This window comes from Nomascus leucogenys, chromosome 11 (assembly GCF_006542625.1).
Source record: "Nomascus leucogenys isolate Asia chromosome 11, Asia_NLE_v1, whole genome shotgun sequence".
NCBI classification, from domain to species: Eukaryota; Metazoa; Chordata; class Mammalia; order Primates; family Hylobatidae; genus Nomascus; species Nomascus leucogenys.
In genome coordinates, this window is record NC_044391.1 from 79109183 (window position 1) to 79131649 (window position 22467).

The 22467-nt window shown below is 41.2% G+C and overlaps 1 protein-coding gene across 5 annotated transcripts in view; it reads right to left on the minus strand.

Moving 5' to 3' along the window:
* Positions 1 to 18018, minus strand: part of VEPH1 (ventricular zone expressed PH domain containing 1) — a 262961-nt gene extending 244943 nt beyond the window's left edge. For 2 of the 5 annotated variants that reach the window (XM_003256345.4, XM_003256344.4), the window contains exons 1-2: positions 17721 to 17860; positions 8464 to 8758 (exon numbers count right to left, since the gene is read on the minus strand). In XM_003256345.4, coding sequence (XP_003256393.1) covers positions 8464 to 8601 — 138 coding nt within the window. In that variant the 5' untranslated portion in view covers positions 8602 to 8758; positions 17721 to 17860. Of the gene's footprint in view, positions 1 to 8463; positions 8759 to 13846; positions 14109 to 17720; positions 17861 to 17914 lie in introns of those variants that run through there. The other 3 variants (XM_030822751.1, XM_030822750.1, XM_030822752.1) reach the window with 3 other exon arrangements.
* Positions 18019 to 22467: the final 4449 nt, after the last annotated feature.

Genomic DNA, 22467 nt, shown 5'->3' on the forward strand with positions numbered 1-22467 from the left:
CGCCCCCTCTTCATCACATGCACATACTTCAGCAAATCCTGTTGGTCCTATCTTCAAAATACATCCAGGATCATCTGAACACTTCTCACCAGCACCACTGCTCCATGATGGTCAGAACCTCTGCTGCTTCTTATCTGAATTATTTCAGTAGCCACTTAACTGGCCTTTCTGATTTCACTCTTGCCTTTCCACAGGCTGTTCCCAAAACAGGAATAGAAAAAAATTAGACAATTTTTTTTTTTTTTTGAGACGGAGTCTCGCTCTGTCGCCCAGGCTGGAGTGCAGTGGCACAATCTCGGCTCACTGTAAGCTTCGCCTCCTGGGTTCACGCCATTCTCCTGCCTCAGCCTCTCCGAGTAGCTGGGACTACAGGTGCCTGCCACCACGCCCGGCTAATTTTTTCTATTTTTAGTAGAGACGGGGTTTCACCGTGGTCTCGATCTCCTGACCTCGTGATCCGCCCGCCTCGGCCTCCCAAAGTGCTGGGATTCCAAGCGTGAGCCACACTTCTGCTCAGAACTCTCCAGTAGCTGCCCAAGACTCCAACAATCCAACTTCCACTTCTCTCCTAACCTCGTCTCCCTTTCCCCATTGTTCCCTTCACTACAGCCACACTGACCTCAGAAACTCCAGCCTACAACCTCAGGACTTTTGTACTTAATGGTTCTTCTGCCTGAAATGATTTTCTCCAGTACAGCCACACTGACCTCAGAAACTCCAGTCTACAGCCTTAGGACCTTTGTACTTAATGGTTCCTCCGCCTGAAATGATTTCCTCCAGGTACCCAAAAGTATTGCTCTCTCATCTCCTTCAAGTTTTGCTTAAATGTCAGCTTTTGTCTCAGTATGGACTACCTTGTGCACCCTATTTGAAATTTCAAGCCTCCGATATCCTGTCACTGCCCTCTGCTTTAATTTTCTACATAGCACTTACTTATCATCTTCTAATACACTACATATCTTCCTTATTTATTTGTTTATTTTCTGTCTTACCCAATTAAAGGGATGACGTCAGAGGGCTTTTTTTTGTCTTTTTTGATTACTCTTATATCCTAGCATCTAGTACAGTGTCTGAAACATAGTAGACAACTAATAAATATTTGTTGAATAAACTGGAAAATGTATATAGACAAATTATTAGGATTAGTAGGAGAGTTGAGTGAGTTTGATGAACATAAGATCTCCATACAAGAATCATTTATGTTATAATCAACTGAAAATAGAATTGTAAAATATAATTTTAAAAAAGAATATTATTCATATTCTCAGAAAAAAATATAAAACACTTATACATGTAACAAAAGATATATAATATTCTTAACATTCTTAGGAAAAATAGCATAAAACCTCTTTGAACAATATTTAAAAACATATAAATAAAGGGATAGAAATGCAATGTCTATAGATATAAAGACAGTATATAATGATGTTTTCTTCAAATTAATCTATAGATACAATAATACCCAGTTAAGATACTGATAGAATTATTCTGAAAACAGGAGAAGCTTAATATAAAATTATTAAAGAATAGAAAAAAACAAAGCAATGTTAAAGAAGGGTGGGAATACTGTCCTATCAGATATCAAGCAGATGACATGATTGTATATCTAGAAAACCCCATTGTCTCAGCCCAAAATCTCCTTAAGCTGATTAGCAACTTCAGCAAGGTCTCAGGATACAAAATCAATGTACAAAAATCACAAGCATTCTTGTACACCAGTCACAGACAAACAGAGAGACAATTCATGAGTGAACTCCCATTACAATTGCTTCAAAGAGAATAAAATACCTAGGAATCCAACTTACAAGGGATGTGAAGGACCTCTTCAAGGAGAACTACAAACCACTGCTCAATGAAAAAAGAGGATACAAACAAACGGAAGAACATTCCATGCTCATGGGTTAGAAGAATCAATATCATGAAACTGGCCATACTGCCCAAGGTAATTTATAGATTCAATGCCATCCCCATCAAGCTACCAATGACTTTCTTCACAGAATTGGAAAAAACTACTTTAAAGTTCATATGGAACCAAAAAAGAGCCTGCATTGCCAAGTCAATCCTAAGCCAAAAGAACAAAGCTGGAGGTATCACGCTACCTGACTTCAAACTATACTACAAGCCTACAGTAACCAAAACAGGATGGTACTGGTACCACAACAGAGACATAGATCAATGGAACAGAACAGAGCCCTCAGAAATAATGCCGCATATCTACAACTATCTGATCTTTGACAAACCTGACAAAAACAAGCAATGGGGAAAGGATTCCCTATTTAATAAATGGTGCTGGGAAAACTGGCTAGCCATATGTAGAAAGCTGAAACCAGATCGCTTCCTTACACCTTATACAAAAATTAATTCAAGATGGATTAAAGACTTACATGTTAGACCTAAAACCATAAAAACCCTAGAAGAAAACATAGGCAATACCATTCAGGACATAGGCGTGGGCAAGGACTTCATGTCTAAAACACCAAAAGCAATGGCAACAAAAGCCAAAATTGACAAATGGGATCTCATTAAACTAAAGAGCTTCTGCACAGCAAAAGAAACTACCATCAGAGTGAACAGGCAACCTACAGAATGGGAGAAAAGTTTTGCAACCTACTCATCTGACAAAGGGCTAATATCCAGAATCTACAATGAACTCAAACAAATTTACAAGAAAAAAACAAACAACCCCATCAAAAAGTGGGCGAAGGACAAGAACAGACACTTCTCAAAAGAAGACATTTATGCAGCCAAAAAACACATGAAAAAATGCTCATCATCACTGGCCATCAGAGAAATGCAAATCAAAACCACAATGAGATACCATCTCACACCAGTTAGAATGGCCATCATTAAAAAGTCAGGAAACAACAGGTGCTGGAGAGGATGTGGAGAAATAGGAACACTTTAACACTGTTGGTGGGACTGTAAACTAGTTCAACCACTGTGGAAATCAGTGTGGCGATTCCTCAGGGATCTAGAACTAGAAATACCATTTGACCCAGCCATCCCATTACTGGGTATATACCCAAAGGACTTTAAATCATGCTGCTATAAAGACACATGCACACGTATGTTTATTGCGGCACTATTCACAATAGCAAAGACTTGGAACCAACCCAAATGTCCAACAACGATAGACTGGATTAAGAAAATGTGGCACATATACACCATGGAATACTATGCAGCCATAAAAAATGATGAGTTCACGTCCTTTGTAGGGACATGGATGAAACTGGAAAACATCATTCTCAGTAAACTATCGCAAGGACAAAAAACCAAACACCACATGTTCTCACTCATAGGTGGGAATTGAACAATGAGAACTCATGGACACAGGAAGGGGAACATCACACTCTGGGGACTGTTGTGGGGTGGGGGGAGGGGGGAGGGGGGAGGGACAGCATTAGGAGATATACCTAATGCTAAATGATGAGTTAATGGGTGCAGCAAACCAACATGGCACATGGATACATATGTAACAAACCTGCACATTGTGCACATGTACCCTAAAACCTAAAGTATAATAATAATAATAAAAAAGACTTATTACAAGGTAAGAGATAAGCTGTGTATCAGAGTGAGATATGCAACCTGCATAGGTGACAAAGGACTAATACAAGAATATACAAAATACTCTAAGTTAATAAAAATAAGATTTTAAGACTACAAAAGAAAAAAGAAAAAAAAACAAACAGATACTTCACTGGAAGTAAAGTGGTAGCGACTTCCTTCAGAGGAAAACAAATGGCACACAGCAAATAAGCATATGAAAAAATGGTCAATCTTGGTAATAATGAGAGGAGTGTATATTTAAACAATTACATGCTGCTTCACTTAGATTAAAAAAAAACTTTTAAAATCTGGTAAAAGCAAGCACTGGTGAGGATATAAAGCAACTGGAACTTTCAATGTTGGGTGTGTAAACTGGCACATTCCTGCTGGAAAGCAATTTGTTGGTATAGCACAAAGTTGCAAATACACAAAACACTAAAACCTGTTGTTTCACTTTTAATTGTGTACTTTAGAAATACTTGGCAATTACAAGTATTTAGAACTTTAGAAATAATTGGCCAAAATTGCCAATTACAAGAATGTTTACTGTAACACTGTTTAAATAATAAATATAAACCAAAAAAAGAATGGATACATTGTAGCACATTCATATAAGGGAATACTCTGCCTCAGCAAAAATAAATGAGTTGAAACTACCTGTATGAATATAGACAAATCTCAAAAACGTAATTTGAGCCCTATGACAACATTTATATAAAGTTTAAAAATACAAAATACTATGCTGTAATTCACTTTGGAACCATGGATGTATAGCAAAAACAAAAACAAAAAGCAACCATGCATAGCTAAATACCACAAGGAGGATATTGGTTACCTTGGGAGGCATGAGGGAGGAGAATTGGATTAAAAAGAGACATGAAGGGATTTTCAATTGTACCTAACATGTTAAAGTGGGTGATTCTGTGTGCCTGGTGTGTTTCATTTTTAAAAGAAAAATAAAGAGAACTGGAAGGCGGGTGGATCGGTTGGGCATGAGGTGAACACCAATGGAAAGGTGGAAGAAGTGGATGAGTGGATGAGACAATCTCACTTGAAGTAGCCTGGGAGGAAAGCCAAGTTAGTACAACTGATTATCAGGTAAAAGTGGTCTAGAAAGGACTCAAAATGAAAAGACAAAACTTAAAAGTATGTTTGGGAACTTGGAGAGGATACTGAGTTGAGAAGTCACAATTTCAAAGTGAAACATAAGGGCAAAATATTTCATAGTAGTATTTTGTAGTAACTGGTAGAAAAATAGGACATGGACTAGACAGTGAAATCCAGTAAAGTTTAATTATTTTTGTGAGTGGCTTTGGGAGAAGGATTGGAGGCTTGTTTGCCACATTTTTGGATTCCACAAAGCTGAAAGTGCTAAGTAATATATTTGACAGAATCATGATGTTTAAAAGACATATTCTGGAATGAGGGCTTAAAGACAATAATTTTTTCTTGCAATGTTTAAAATGTGGCAGAATACACTTTAAAAAATTTAAACTTATCTAATTACAAGTCCTGATTCAACCTGAATGCCTTAGCACATCACAAGATAAATGTGGACAACTGATTTTTTTAAAACACAGAATATTTGACTAGTATTAGTAGTTGTTCTAAGCAATTGGTGTGAGTATTGGGCAATGATAAATTACAATAATAAATTAGGACTATTCCAAAGGAGAGTAACCAGAATGTTAAGAGTGTAGGCCGTACCTGGGATCTTCAATGAAGCCTTCTCTAACAATGTGGAAACAAGATTGTCCTTTGAGGATTAAACCAATAAAGTCCACTCGTATGAGTGGGATTAGCCAGTACAGGCCTAAACCAAGACATTATCTTTTGATGGGTGACTTTGCAAGTGAGTTAGATGTAATCTCAGGCAGGAAGGGCTGGAATGTGATTGTAATGGAGGAGGAAGAAACCTAATCAATAAAAGTATTTCTTAACCAAAGAAAGACTGAGTAAACAGACTTGAGGAAAACAGCATGAAACACACAAGAATTCTGATCCGTATGAGTTATAGTTTTCATTGTAAATCAGTACATCGTGTTCTAATCTAATTTATATTTCCAAGTCTTGTATTTGGATAGCATGATTTGGATAGCATTTCTCAGGTACCAACAAAATTGAGTTTTCCAGATCTGACAGGTGAGGGTTACAACATGAGGTGCTGTAACCTTTCCCTGACACAGGCTCCTTCTTTGTCATGGAAAAACCCAAGGACACTAAGATGTTTAGCTGGGAGGAGACACGCCAGAGGTGAAGCCTGGTGCTTATCTTCAAAAGGTTTAAAGTTTTTCTTGTAGAAACAGAGGGTAGACTCTTTTGATTGTTGGAGGCAGAGAACAGAGCAGAGACAACAGGTAGAAAGTACAAAGTAAGATTTCATCCGGCTAAGCAGAGGAACATGTTAACCATTTGAACTCCCAACAATGAAAATGCTCCCTCTTTCTCAGGGTTCTTTGATCATAAGCAACAGAAAAAGTCTGAATAAGTACAGCAAATAATAATAATAATAGCAATAAGAAGAAAAGAGGTGGCTCACATATTTGAAGGAGAAAGTGAACTACCAGGCCTTAAAAGGAGAAGTGATCAAGGCAGCTACAATGATAGAGGGGGAGGAAGTAAAGTACTGTTTCTTTGGGGAACCGTCCTCATGATAAATCACCCTCTGCTGATATCTTTCCTAAAATTACTGGGGAAAAACTTCTGATTTTCAAGCTTGGGCCAGGTGTCCACCTCTTCTCTCCCCCACCCCTGATAGGGAAGGGTAGTGGGCACTCATGAGTAGGGAACCTTGATGGAGATGCCATCAAGGCTTCATGCAATGGAAAGGGACAATTTAGCAAAGGAAAATTGAGAAGCAGGTAAAAATATTAGAAACCCACCATATTCTCATCATTGCAAGTGCAGGAGAAGCCACCTATTTTTCAGCAATCTTCTGTGCTGGAAGTTGAAAAAGGCAATTTAGAAGATCCCTTCCTGTTCTACATTTCTGAAGAGAAATTGAGAAGTGGAATTGATTACTGAGATCCAAGTCATTAGGAAAGGCCTAGAGAGGAATAGCTGGGGCTGGATCTGAGGAAAGGATGGGACACAGCTAACAGGGAAGTAAGCCATAGAGCAGGCATGGTGGTTCCATGTGCTAATCAGAAAAGGAAGATAAGGAGCTGCTGGCATTGGTAACCTCAAACTTGATATATGTAAATTAGAAGCTACCATTTTTCTTCTGCTCCATGAGAGGGTTACAGATAGAGAAATGGAAGAAGTAAGATGTGGTAAAAGTTAGTAGACGAAGACGACACAGGAACTCCTGGCTCTCCAGAACTCCTGGTACAGTGAGATGTTATTTGGACAGCTTAAGGAATGGATTATGATCCTAATGACAAGGGACCTGCCAGCCTTAATAGTTAACCAGTGGAGCTATATAATAGAACTGAGTCACAAGTCCTAAAATTCTGAATTTGATGTCTGTGAAACAAAGCAATTAATGATGGAAACAAAATAAATAACTGGCCACTAGTGACCTCTAGTGGAAGTAGGCTTTAGGGAACTGGTGTGATCTTTGATTTCTGTTTTCTTTTGTTTTCCTAGTAAGAAGATGAAAACCAGTGTAATTTTCAGCCAATTGATTTGCAGAGGAGTGTGAAAGAAGGGGCTTCTGAAAACGGGACAAAAATCTTACCCAGAAAATGAAAATGTACCAGGGATATGTTGTGCTTTGCGTCAAACTAAGTTGATTAATGTTCTGGAAAAGATGTGGATAAGTAATTGCCATCAAAGACATTACCTGAGAAAAGAAGAGTTTTTTGAGCAGTGACTTCATTGGTCACTGGAGGGAATTTGGCATGTTAATGGCAGCCAGCAAGAGAAAATAGGCTTGAAGAGGGGGCTGCACAGGTTGCCAGTATACCTTTTAAATATATCTTCTTTGTAACATGGAAGAGTGCTGTTGTTTCTGAAATATGCACACATTTGCCAATTCAGTATTGTATGGCTTGAGTCCCACCACTTTCATCTTCCCAATGGGTGTCTGTGCCAAGTGTTGGCAAACACTGCTGAGCTGGGAGGATGTGGGTGGATGCCTGGTGGCCCTAGGCTTTGAAGTGGGACCAGTCTCATGGAGAGTCCAAGTACAATCAAGAAGGTCAACAGGAAACCACACTGGGCACTCCACATCCATCCTCTTTGGGAAGTGCTTTCAGAATATATAATCTTGACATTGAAGAGAAGCAAAGGAATGCAAGTATTGATGGGAGGTTTTACATCTGTCTGATCACACTGGGGACTAATAATGGGTGGGTGGAATTAAATGGCGGGTCGAGGGAGCAGGGGTGCAGGTGGGTAGAAAAAGAAGCAAGGGAAAGATAAAAAATAGAGACAATACAGAAGTAAACAGAATCAGCGTTATCAAGCCCTGGGCAACTGTCACTTCTGGCAGCAAAGCGATCGTTGTCCTTGTCTCGTATTACCTGCGTGGCAGGAGGTGTCATCCTGCCTTCTTTCATTATTCAGCCTCCCACACACACCCTGCTCTTGTTTACTGATGCTGTTGTGCTGCTCTGCAGGTCTGCTTTTCCCTGGATTGGCTCCCTCTCCTCTCAGTGTCATTTCAAGGATATAAAAATAGCCCCTAAATAATATTTTTGTGAGAATTCCACGCTGGTCTGCAATTTTCAGAATTCCGGTCTTTGTGAGTGTGCAAAAGATGATCTAACCGCCCCCCACTAAGCCATGACTTCCCTACTGATATTTCTTAGATGCCAACAAAACCACAGAGCAGATTAAGAGAGACCAATATTAGTGGTATTTCCTCTTTCCCTCTTTCCCCTACAAAGATCCTTCTGCCAGGATATATACAAATCTCTAGCTCTAGGATAGGCCATTTCAGAGATGTAGTCTATAAACCAGTTTACTTACTGAAGATGAGCTAATTATCTTAATTTGCTCCAAAGCTTCTGTCAGGCTGTCTTCAATCTCAGAGTCATCTAAGGAGAAGAGGTCCCCAGCTCGTGAAAGATCTTTTTGTCCCAAAACCAGTCTGAACAGTTGATGCATGGTGAGGATGAGTTTGATCAGTTGACTTTCTACAGACCCAGAGTCATGTGTTTCAGTTATCAGAGGTCAGTAAGACAAAAACATGTAGGAGGAGGTATACTTCTTATTCCATGAAAGATCATTTCTCTCCAGACTTTGAGGTCTTCATTGACACTCTCTGCAAGGGAAACAAATGACACGATATAGCCACTGGCAGAATGGCATAAGCTCAGAATGTGAACTCAGTGTCCAGTGGAGAGAAAGAGAAAAAAGAAACTTGGAAACATGTGCCTAGAGTAATAGATCTTGGCTTAATGATCTTTAAATGAGCTCTTTCCTTGTTTTTGTCTCAAAAAGTCTTGTCAAAAATTACTAGGTTTCTCCAGAATTTAATTTGAACTTTAAAAGTCAACATGAGCCCCACGCTTTTCTCCTTTCTACATCCTTCTCTTCTCTCCATGTCACAAGGACAAACAATCATGCCTAACACTTGCCAGATTTTCCTCAAACAGATTGTCATGGGAATCAAACAGAAAGGGAGAACAAAAGGAAAAGAGGGAGCATAGGAAACATCTCCTAGACCCACTTCCCCAAACCCTTCCTTCCAGAACCTGGACACAGAAACCAGTGCTTACCCTCTTGGTTGGGCTGCCTTGCTACGCTAGCAGTAGAAGTTCCCTGCTCTGTCAGTCAAAAAGGTGGCCTCAGTACTTACCCTACTCCTACGTACTCTATAATCAAGTAGCAATAAAATAAAGATGCTGCTTAGGAGAATGGCGTTAGATAAATCTCTACTGAACATGAAGATTAACTGTAACACTGAAATGAACATGATAGCCTTGCCATGCGGGCTAAAGAGGAGGGCTCTGGGATCAGGCAACTCTCCCTCTATTCCAGTTGAAGTAATAAAGTCCCACTATATTTCTCACCCAATTAACAGTCTACAGAGAGGAGGGCAATGGCACAAATTAGACATCTGATTATTCTCATCAGCTCCCTTCTGGGCCTAATAAAATCACAGACCATTTGCACTGGCAGAGACCTTAGTAATCATTTAATGGCCAGTGAGGTTTAATGACTTCCCCAAGGCCCCATAATAGCTGTGGCAAGGATAGTCTACTGATTTCAGTCCAGTGCGCTTCCCTCACAGTTTACAGTAGAGTGGAATCACCTCATACATGTGGGTAGCTTACAAATGCAGCCACATGCTTAGTGAGAGCAAAGAGTGAGTTATTTAATATAAGCAATAGCCATTTCTGCCTAGCATTTTACTCTGAATGGTTTGCCAGAAAGAGTGTGAAAAGGGAGAGGAGAATCTATTGTTCCCTTGGGTAGTCTCAGACCTCTCCTCTGAGCTATTGTTGTGAGAGCACCTCTTTGTGTTGAATGCAAGTTTAAAGACACATACTCTTCAAACAACACGGCCTCTAAATACAAGCCAAAGCTTTCATTAGACACTCAACTAAATAAGCTATCTGTAGTATTGTAAGTGGTACAATTCATGAGTCATAGGGATTTTAAGGAAAATACTCTCTATATGCAATTTTTGTACTATCTACCAGCTTTTGAAAAATGAAGCCTAACGCTTACATGCCTTTATCTACGTACCAGGCATAAACACTGTAAATATTAATTCATCTAATCCTCATAACTATATGAAGATATGTCATCCCCACTTTGTAGGTGAGCAACCTGAGGTAGTTAAATAACTGCAAAGCCATGCAGCTACCAAGCTGGAGAGCTGGAATTTGAACCCAGAGACTCCAGCAGTGCTAGACTCCAAGTTCATAGCCATTATGAAATATTGACTCCATGTAAGATGTGAGGCTACTGTTAGGAGTAAAGGTCCTCAGAGCATTATTAATATTTAGTGATGAAGTTGTTAGCAGGGTTATCAAGCAAGAAAATGAATTCCTCTCCCCTTCTACATTGCTCCTGGATCCTTGCCCATTCTATGCCCTGGGATTTAGAGCAACCAGAGAGCAAGAGAGTCACAGGAGAAGATGCTTGGAGGAAGAGCAAAGGAGAATGGTAAGCTTTCACAGGGAGGTGGAGCAGAGTGAGGTACTGCAAAGTAGTTTGCACCCTGGGAAATGTGGAAGCATAAATCACAATATCTCTAAGAAAAATCAGCACAGTGTTTTCCTACATTTTTCTCTTAACACATTTTCCACCCAGGCTCAGATATTTACAGTGACAAGAGTCTCAATAAAATAATATTCAGGAAATTGGATGGAAATGACTTCACCTGACCTGTCAGCTTGTTGGACATGTGGCACTTCATGAAGTACATTCAGCTGCCCCGGGTCATAGATGCTCAGAAGCTCCAAGAAGGAGTAGAAATATGTGCTGGTACAGAGGGGCACCCACAGGCTTTTCCTGGGCTCTTTCTGCACATTCCACATTTACATGACACGTGGTGTGGAGTCCCACATTCATGCTGCCAACTTCAGCTGTTACTCTTGAGGGCCCATCACATGCAAAACATTGCTTTGGGCCCTAAACAGAAACAGCAAGTTGTTTAACACACAGCCATACAGGAAAGCTTTCACAAACCTAGGGGTGGAGTGGGGAGAGGTGAGACTTACACATTATTTTCCAAAGGGCTCTTTTGCACATTTTCAACTGTGATCTTCAAAACACCTTCTACAATATGGGAGTGACCAAGAGAAAAATCTCTTGGATACTACAAAAAGAAGTTTGGGGAAGTACAAGGGAGAGAGAAGTCACTTCCAGGGGAAGATGATAATGAATAGCTTTATGGAGGAAATGGTATTTGAGAAGCACCTTTAGGATAGCTGAGATTTTTACAGGTTTTATTCAATGCACTTGTGCTGAGTTCATACTAAGTCATCTGCTCATCTAGGAACCGAGAGTCAAGTCCCAGCTCAGCTACTCAGCGATTATGGGACCTTTAGTTCATGTTTTTTTTCCTTTCTTGAGGCTTAGTTTTCTTATTCACAAAATGGGGCTAATATACACCTCGTCTATTTCGTTAGGGTGTTTTGAGGGTCACAGGTGATGATGTGCAAAGGAGCCCTTTATAAAATAGTGGCACAACTGACATTTGGTGGGTGTTTGCCATGTGTCAGGTACTTATCTCAGTGCTTCTCAAATACTGAGCCACTTAATTCTTATGACAATTCCATGCAATCAAAAACTGTTTAGAGAGGAAAGTAACCACCAGTCTTCAAGAGGCACTTGAAGAGTAAGTTGCCGAGTCAGGATTGAAGGCAGCTAGTCTCCCAGGATAGTTGTATTCATGACTGTGTGAGATAATTATTATTGAGCTGCCTCCCTTCCCATCAGCTCTCATTCAATGAGTACCTCTGAGAGGTGACAGCGTGCTGGCAGTCCTCACAGCCCTCCATCGCTCTCTGCACCTCCTCTGCCTGGGCTGCCACTTTGGCGGCACTTGAGGAGCCCTTCAGCCCACCGCTGCACTGTCGGAGCCCCTTTCTGGGCTGGCCAAGGCCAGAGCCAGCTCCCTCAGCTTGCAGGGAGGTGTGGAGGGAGAGGCGCCAGCGGGAACACCGGCTGCGCGCGGTGCTTGCGGGCCAGCTGGAGTTCCAGGTGGGCGTGGGCTTGGCGGGCCCTGCACTCGGAGCAGCCGCGGCTGCGGGCAATGAAGGACTTAGTACCCGGGCCAGCAGCTGCAGAGGGTGTAATGGGTCCCCCAGCAGTGCTAGCCGTCTGGCGCTGCGCTCGATTTCTCACCCGACCTTAGCTGCCTTCCCGCGGGGCAGGGCTCGGGACCTGCAGCCCGCCATGCTTGAACCTCCCACACCCTCCATGGGCTCCTGCGCGGCCCGGGCCTCCCCGACGAGCGCCACCCCCTGCTCCACCGCGCCCAGTCCCACTGACCAACCAAGGGCTGAGTTGTGCGAGCACACAGCGCGGAACTAGCAGGCAGCTCCAGTGCAGGATCCACTGGGTGAAGCCAGCTGGGCTCCCGAGTCTGGTGGAGATGCGGAGGACCTTTATGTCTAGCTCAGGGATTGTAAATACACCAATCAGCACCCTGTCAAAACAGACCACTGGTATCTACCAATCAGCAGGATGTGGGTGGGGCCAGATAAGAGAATAAAAGCAGGCTGCCCGAGCCAACAGTAGCAACCCGCTCCGGTCCTTTTCCGCGCTGTGGAAGCTTTGTTCTTTTGCTCTTTGCAATAAATCTTGCTGCTACTCACTCTGGGTCCACACTGCTTTTATGAGCTGTAACACTCACCGCGAAGGTCTGCAGCTTTACTCCTGAAGCCAGCGAGACCACGAGCCCACCGGGAGAAACAAACAACTCCAGACGCGCCGCTTTAAGAGCTGTAACACTCACCGCGAAGGTCTGCAGCTTCACTCCTGAGCCAGCGAGACCACGAACCCACCAGAAGGAAGAAACTTCGAACACATCCGAACATCAGAAGGAACAAACTTCAGATGCGCCACCTTAAGAGCTGTAACACTCACCGCGAGGGTCCGCTGCTTCATTCTTGAAGTCAGTGAGACCAAAAACCTACCAATTCCGGACGCACCTCCACATGCTGCACATCCCTTCCTAAATAAGGACTGGCAAGGCACGTTGTTTATTTTTCAGCAGCTCTCATTAATATTTTGCTCAGGTGTCTGGCTTCTCCTGCTGGTCTTTTTGCAATAGCAGGGAAGGTCACAGCCAGATCAAATTCTACCTCATGTTTTGAGAAACTCCTTACTCTTATGAATGTCATAGTCCTGTGGCCTGTGCGCACGGGTACATATACATGTACCATATACACACAAGCATACCGTATACACACATGCACATATGTGCTTATACTCAAAATACTTTCTACACATCAACCTTTTCGCTAGACACTAGATGCTTTCTTCTTTTAGTTCTCCCATCAACTCTGCAGCTAGATATTACCACCTAAGAGGAAATAGGACCAGTGAGGTTAAGTATCATGTCCAAGGTTACACACAGAGCCAATATTCACATCCAGGTACGCCAGACTCCAAAATCTCATACTTTTTGTATGATTTTTAAAAGCTGGCTTATAAAATTCTTACTGCCTTTAATTTGCTTCCTTCATAATTTCCTTCCGTAATCTTTAAGGGGTTCTAATCTGAGGCCCACGTTCTCATTATTTAGTTTTTTTTTTTCTTTTTTTTTGGCAGGTATTTGCTGGCGAATCAGCTTTCTGTGAGGAGAAACAGAAACCACGAAAACAAATGACGGCGCCAAACGTGGCACATTTCAGGGAGTCACAGCTGTCCCGCGCAAACTCTACTTTACCTGCGTACTACTCCTCAAAGGCGCCCTTGCAGTTACTCAGCTGCATGGTTTGAGACTGGGCGGGAGATTCAGGCAGGCTCCGAGGGCACAGCGAGTGGAATCCGCTCAGCTCAGTGAACCTGAAGTTGTTCATTGCGGAGCCGGTACCGGATGGAAGAATTCAAAGAATGCAGCCTGATGCCACCGGCAGCCCCAGAGACCGGTCAGGTGACAGGCTGCACCTCACCCAGCGGAGTTACCTCCCAGTGCAACGCTCTGTTTCCTGGGGTGAAACACAAAGCCTGCTCCAGTAAAGGAGAGTTGTTTTTAACAGAGAAAACAGAACTCCCTGTGTTCGTGAAAATCTATACTTTCCCAGGGAAGAATGGGGGGCGGGGGCGAGCCACGCAGGAAACAATTTTCAACAGGAGCTCAAGCAGGTGAACGGAACGGCTGTAGGGAGCCACCTCTCAGAGCTCCAGGGGAGGAGAAGAGAACTGCATCTTCATTAACACTTCCTCTCCCTGAGATTTCACAATCGTTTTGGAAACACTGAGTGTTCATCCAGTAAGAGTCACCTCCTAAAGAAAGTATCCCTTTGCTCCGCCTCTAGAGTAATATTGTTGAAAGTTGAAGTATGCGGGAAGTTGCTGATAAACAGAACAAACCACAACATACGTACTCTCTTTTTTTCGTTATTTGCTGGGAAGCTTTTTATAAAAATCCACGTGGACCAGATATATTGGATTGTACTTTTAAATATTGCAGCAACACTCAGGCAAAAGGTTTATCCTGCTTAATCTACTGACACTCCGATGGAGAAAAGGGCACTGGAACCTTCCTTTATTCTTTAAACAGGTAACTGCACTTTAAAAAGCAACGTTTTTAAGACTGCATTCTTCTCGACCCCTAAGTCGTCTGTTCCTGTGGTATATCTATAGCTATCAAATCATCTCTCTTCTGGCAATGCGTACAGGCAGCTATCCTGCAGATAATCTCATCTTTGTGATCACTAGGGTGTGTCTACTCAAAGGGTGTGGTCAGGGTGGCCAGTTAAACCAGGTCATATGTTCCAGGAGAACGACCTCGTAAATCTGCCTAGACAGTTGGTGATCAATCATATTTTTATGCCATCCACATTTGGAGAACTATCCCCTTGAAGAATTCCTTTATAAAAATCAAGAATCCAGTCATTCATGAGTAGCTGTATTTTTTCATTAGTAGTTTTTCTAATCTACAATATACTAATGAAGTCTCATCTTTTAATGGAATAGATGATATTGCTTTAGCCTTCCCTTTTAATCCTGTATTCATTATTACTGATTTTTAATCCCTAGATTTTTATCCAGTTTTATTTTTTTAAAGGGTGTAGAGTCCTGAATTGGACACTCTATGGAACTCCAGTAAGAAGAGCAGAGTGATAAGAGTATGGGAATCTAGACTCAACTGGGTTCCAAGCTCAGCTATGCCATTACCTGCAGTGTAAATGTGGGCAGGTTAATTAGACTCCCTGAGCCTTGAATTCCTCCTTTGCTCCTGAGGATTGTGATATGGGTTGTTGGGAGGTTTAAGGAGATGACGTAAAACATTTAACACAGAGCCTGGCATATGGCAACTACAGAAAAAGTGCCAGCAATCATATCCTTAAGAGTACTATTATTCCTATAGATGATCCACTAGTTAACACATTCCCATGCTATACCTTTTAAAAATTAATACACGACTGTACTGTTCACTAAATTGAGTTCACAGAGCTAAAGATGTTTAGGTTGTTTCCATTTGTGCCATATTTATACCTTTGTTGTCCTTTCCCTATCTTAGTCATCCTGTCCTTACCTCTGGGTTGTTCACTTTTCATCTGTAAACTTCATTCTCTTGAATGTGTCTCTGTTGATTTTTTGGCAACCTTATCTTGTTTCCTGGAGAGATAGTTTTACCGTGATCCTACCCCCACCAAGGTTGAACAATAACAGTGAGTGTTTTTACAGAGCAGAAATGGGCTAGAATACATTGTATCTCAAACTTTCTGTGGCTGGGTAATCCAAACACCTGAGTTTTCCTTGGAAGTGTAGCACTCTTTCCCGTGTTTATTAGTGAGAAAGGAGTGGCCCTCCAGGGCTCCATCTACTTTCTTTACTACTTTTCAAGGTGACCTACACTCAATGCCCACTAATAAAACATTAGTGGCTTACTCTATTATGCATCTGTAGATGCTGCTAAATGAAAATATACACGAACCGGAGGACTTAATCGCCACACTATTGGGATACTACTACCTGTAGAATAATTGAAACTCTTGGGGGAGATTTCAATCACCATAATTAACTCAAAAAACCAACTTATTCTGAAGAATTCAGCCTCTAGCTTGCAACTTAGGTTAGGGTATACCCTGGCTTCCTCACTTCAGAAAATTCTAGAACGGCAATATTTATTTACCTTACGCTTTAGACTACATTACTCTGCATCAAAATATTTTCGTTTTATTCACTTGTATTAAAAATGCTCATTAACAAACTTAGTCCCATTTTGGCTCTAGAAACTTTCAATAAAGTTCTCAGATTTTTCCCTTGAAAGAAAGGATTACAGATTCTTTTGAAGGAGCATCTTTTTCACACAGCGTGAAAGGACTACAGGCGTTCCCATGGGAATTGGCTGCATACATTTCAGCCCTTCCCACAAGATGTCTATTGTTCCCTGGATGTCTCTGGGCTTCCTTGGCTGTGGCATGCTGCTACACTTCACTTCTACTGAAAGCCTCTGAGTCTGGCTTATTCCAAGCGATGCTAAAGGCTTCAGCCCTGTCTTTTTGCTAGAGTACATACGATCTAAGTTTGTAGCAGGCTTATTTCATAAGTACATGAAAAAAATAGATTTGGTGACCTATTTAGTCAAGAGCAGAAAAAACTACTTAATTTTGATTTCATATTTCAACTTATTAAAACACAAATAGGAAACATTTCCTTCAAAAAGGATGAGAAATACTTATTTTCAAGTCTAATAAACTTTCTAAAATCAAGGCTTTTGTGACTTGTAACAATTCTGTAGTGTATTCATTTTCAGCTGTAAATTTTGACTTTGCTGGTCATTTTTGCTCTGGAAAAATACAAATCTTGCTGAAAAATCCTAATTCAAATTCGCGGGTTTGTTCTTCCAGAAAATGTACCAAAACTCTCAAACTACATGGAAAATCATTGTTAAATGTGTCTTCATTTACATTTAAGTTTCATGTACTAAATATCTATATGACCAACTCAAATATTTCCCTAAATATTTTTTCTGCTTTTTAAATCAAAAATATATAAATGTCATTTAATCCAATGGTTGATTACTACAACAATTTAAGTGTGTATCTGAAAGAATAAAAAAGTGGTTAGATTTAATTATGATTTGTAAGATATCTGAAACACCAAAGGAAAAAACGGCAGCAGCAACAAACAGTAATGGTGACCCTGTTCAACCTACTGACTGTAATGATGCTATAGTATTTAATTTTCTTTGAAAATCCATAGGCAGAGCCAGTTTCTTTGCTGGTTGCAAAATGTTGATTGAGGTAAACAAAAGTATAAAATAGAAATGAGACTAGATTTTTACGGAGTAAAACAAAAATGCACATAATATGAATCTAGAAGCACAGCTTTCTGCTCCTGAGGCCTAGAGACATGTTTTAATAACCCACAGAGAAGTGGCATTTTTACCCTAATAACCGAAATGCCTGCATACATGGCTAGACATGCAGCTCCCAAATGTGCTTTATCTGCATAATCAGCCAGCCCCTGGAAGTTTCTCGGCTCCATTCTCCTATCCCCCACTCTTTGCTTCTCTGCAGCCTCTGACATTTACTTTAATTAGCTTTTGTTTTTGCTGAACAAAAGGACATGAAAGAAGATAGCCATACCTCTTTGCACAGGAATCTCTGGTCATAGAAAATAGAAGGCAAAATCCTTGATCTTTAGAGCACTGCAGCTAGGACCCATGACCATGCTCAGAGGCAGCCTTGCAGCTGCTGCCCAGTCCTGTGGGCTGCAGCTGTGTCTCCCTGAGCTGCCTGTCAAGCCAGTGGTACATTTCATTCCCTCCCCATGGACTCACCGTGTGGAATCCGGCAAATGAGTAACTTTTCTTCTCTCTCCCAAACCTCTACTTAGACCTAACAATTGGCACAAAGCTTCACTTATTTCTATTCTAGATTTACAGATTTCTCTGAGCAGATCTGTAGTTTGAAAGAATTAGATTTGCCTAACAACCAGTAATTTAGGTTCTGTTAATGAATAACTCACTTTAAGAAATCAAGAAAGTTTTAGGTTAATATCAGATGTGGGGCCTTTTAGCAGGCATCAGGAAAAAGGCTTGGGGAGGGAATGGAGGAAGGGAAGCACTGGAATGAAATGGTATTTAAGCCAAATATGATAGAAGAAAAATAACACAAGAGAAGCAAAATGGCTAGGGTAAAGGAGCAAAAGTCTAATTATACTATTGGTATTGCTTACGAAACACACGACAACTTAATGAAACTTCCCTGGTAGTACTAGAGATTTTTCTGAACCCTCATGGTTCCTTCTTGCATCCACCCAAATTTCTAACTGCCTTCCTTTTACCATCCTAATATAGAACTCATCTTTTCAGACCTAATTCATTGGGATCCCTCACAAGCACTCCCACATCGCCTCATCTCTCTCTCTCTTTTAAGGAGAATGCACTTTAAAACCTCTAATGCATAAATTAATTGGTGGTGTCCAGCGGATTATTATATCTAGAGGCTCTTCTCTCCCTTTAAGTGTATGGCATGGGCTTTCTTCCCTTATTGATCTGAGGTTTTGCCTACACATAAAGTGATAAAACATTTCTGAGCCTCTCCCAACCGGAGCTTTCAGTCAAACCATGTGAGGGTAACAGGGAGGGTGGGGGTGGGGGCTGCAGTGGGGAAAGTCAGGTGTAAGGTGTACAAGTGGAAATAAAAATATTTCCATTCAGTGGCAATCATGCTCAATGTAAAAAAATTACTAGCCTAATTAAAAGAACTACTCATGAGGTGACGATTATTTTCTCTTGTGTTTGCCACTCAACATTCACTTACTCTACTTCTAGTCAAAACTGCACCCAAATTTCCCTTGGGAAACCATGTCCTTCGGGTACAGTTGATGCCCATAAACAGAATGAGCGTTAATTGGTCTTACCCAAATTAGAGTAATTGCATTCCTGTGATCATAGTGACTAATGCAGGGCAGGTGTGTGACCCCTTCTAGGCCAATGAGAGGACAATGATGGATGCTCAGCTTTGGGAGTAAAAAGTCTAAGCTGCTGGGCTTGATGATAAGAAGGTGTAAGGTCTGGCTGCTATTGCCCTCTTGCCACCAAGGAAACTGTTGACTTCATTTGGGCCCCTTAAACCACCTGTCCCTAATGCTAGCAAGACCTACCCTTCAGTGTACACCAATAAATTCCTTAATAGCTTAAGTGATTTTAGGTTGGGTTTTCTGCCATTTACCATTAAAAAATTTCCACCTGACAGAATCAGCCTAACCTAGTTTTGTGGGAGGGCTCTCCTGGATGCAGCTCATTGAAAATTAAGTGGACTAAGAGACTCAACAGGAACTATCTATGACAAATGGGCTCCTTCAGTGACAACCACAGGCTTCCTCTGACAACTAGTAGATGCAAGAAAGACCTGGAAAGGAATGTAGTCATTCAGTGTACCTGAAAATAGGACTTTCTAAATTATTTTTTCCTAACCAGCTACATAGTCATTTCCTCAATACTCGAGTCCCCCAAAATAATTAAATTTAATCTCTTAGACTTGCCTGGCAGTACCTAGCCACATACCATTTAACCTCAATACCCTTGTCATGGAATCCATCCATTCATACACAATTTTCAAAAATTTTCTAAAATCACTTACGCTATTAAGGAATTTATCAGTGGACACTGAAGGGTGGATCTTGCTAGCTTTGGGGGCAGCTGGTTGAAGAGACCCAAATGAAGTTATCAGGTTTCTTGGTGGCAGAATGGCAACAGCAACCAGATATTATACCTGTTTGTCAAAAATGTGTTTGAGTAATTAGTTTTACAGAGTATTGCTTTGTCTTTATTTTTCCCCTCTGTTCCTGTCTAACTCTCGCTCCTTCCCCTCCTTTGGGAAACTTGAAATATAACATTGTCTGTAACCACAAAATCAGACAAAGACGTTTTCTTTACAGAAAAGAGGTAAATTCTAAGGCAACTTACATAGGTGAGTTACATATAAACACTGAGAACTTCTGAATGATCTCATTTTCTATAAATAGCTTTTCTTACCTATAATCATGAAAGCTCCTGCAAGCGCACCATTTCTATGGTCAGCCTTCCAGCTTTGAAGAGTCCATTGTAGGCACAAAAACTCAGACACAGCCAGGAACTCCCTTTTAGCTGAGCAAAATAGCACGTGGCATGAACTATGACAGTGAAGTTTCTTTCTTTCTTTCTTTTTTGAGAAGGAGTCTCTCCCTGTTGCCCAGGCTGAAGTGCAATGGTGTGATCTTGGCTCACTGCAACCTCCGCCTCCTGGGTTCAAGCAATTCTCCTGCCTCAGCCTCCCTAGTAGCTGGAATTATAGGCACATACCACCACACCTGGCTAATTTTTTTTTTTTTTTTAGTTTGTTTGTATTTTAGTAGAGATGGGGTTTCACCATGTTGGCCAGGCTGATCTCGAACTCCTGACCTCAAGTGATCCACCAGCCTCAGCCTCCCAAAGTGTTGGAATTACAGGCGTGAGCCACCACACCCAGCTGAGAGTCAAGTTTCTTTAAGAACAGGAATAGGGCCCTATGACTAAGGTTTATTCATTTTTTTCATTATAATAAAGAATATTTTGATAAAACACACTCCCAAATTAGAGAAGACTCATTATTCTCCCAAACTAGCTCCTCCTTCTGTGTTTATTTTGCTGAGAGCCCTTACCGTCTACCAAGTATACAAACAGGAAAGCTGAGTGTCATCCTGTATTTCTCCCCCTCCTTTTCTCACCCACATCCAGTAACTCTCTGGGTCTTATCTATTCTGTGTCCTTAACATTCTGGATAGATCCTAAGGTGGCCCTCGATGATCCACTTTCTGGTTTATTTCCCCCTTGTGTAATTTTTCCCACTTGAGTGTAGATGAGACTTGTGACTTGCTTATAATGAATAGAATGAAGTAAGATGATGAAATGCTATTCCTGTGATTGCCTTATATTGCTAAGGCTCCATATTGCTGGCAACCTTCCTCTAGAGAGTCTCCTTGCTGGCTTGATGGAGTAATGGGCCATGTTGAGAAAGCCCACATGACAAGGAACTATGAGTAGAGTCCAGGAGCTAAAGGTGGCCTCCAGCCAGCAACCAGCAAGAAGCCAGGTCCGCAGTCCTTCAGACACAAATAAATGAATTCTTCCAACAACCTTAGTGAACTTGGAAGATCCCCAGACAAGCTTCCACATGAGAACACAGCCCAGCCAATGCTCTGACTACAGCCCTGTGAGATTCTGAGCAGAGGAATCATCTAAGCCAAGACTGAACTCTTAGCCCACAGAAAGTATGAAATAATAAATGTGTGTTGTTTAAGTAACTAAGTTCATGGTAATTGTTACAGAGTAACAGAAAATGAATATACAACCATTTTTCCCCTATCTACTGTCATAGATAAATAGCTATTGTTTTTGTAAATTCTTCATCCTTTCTTGTCTGGCTACTGACATTAGTCTCTTCAAAGGTCTCACTGCCTCTAACATGGCCTCTTCAACTTCATTCTCACTTCTGCCACTAAATCATCTTTCTAAAATAAAATATGTTATATGAATCTCTACTTAAAATTCACAAGTGGCACCCATTACCTGAGGATGAAATCAAATTCCTTTGCTTGGCACACAAGGGACTTTGTAATCTAGTTTGCACCTGACTCTTCATGTTTGCTTCCCCTGCTTATGCACACACAACCCTGTGTAGTGAGGTCACTACATTCAGAATACATCCAAGAGCCTATCACTTTTCACCATCTTTACTACCACTGTTGTCTGTGATCAAAACACTATCATCTCAACTCTGACTTGGATTATTGCAATGGCTCCCTGGATTCTGTCTTTGGTATGTTAAAATATAGTCTAAACAGAGCATCCAGGTGATCCTACTAAAATACAAGCCAGAAATGACTCTCCTCTGTTCAGTACGGTGCAATGGAATGGCTCTATATCTCACCCTGAGTCAAAGCCAGAGTCCTTTCAATGATTGACAAAGCCCTATATGATATGGCTTCCCCATCTCCCCCACATCTTCAACTTTATCTCTTACAATTCTTGGTTTTGATCTCTCTGCTCCAGTTACACTGGAGCTACACAGAGTTTCCTTGCTAATCCTTGATCACAATAGGTAATTCCCACCACAGAGCCTTTGTGTTCACTATTCCCTCTGCCTAGTAGGCTCTTACTCCAGAAGTCCACATGGCTTGCTCCTTCACTTCCTTCATATCTTTACAATAACCCATACATGTTTCCCTTGATCAATCTCTGTAAAAGAGCAACATACCCTCCCTTCCAGGCATGTCTCATTTCCTGCTTCATTTTCAAATTTTTGTCCATAGCACTTACTATCAACTGACATACTATAAATTTATTTATTTATTTCTTTTTAAAAATTA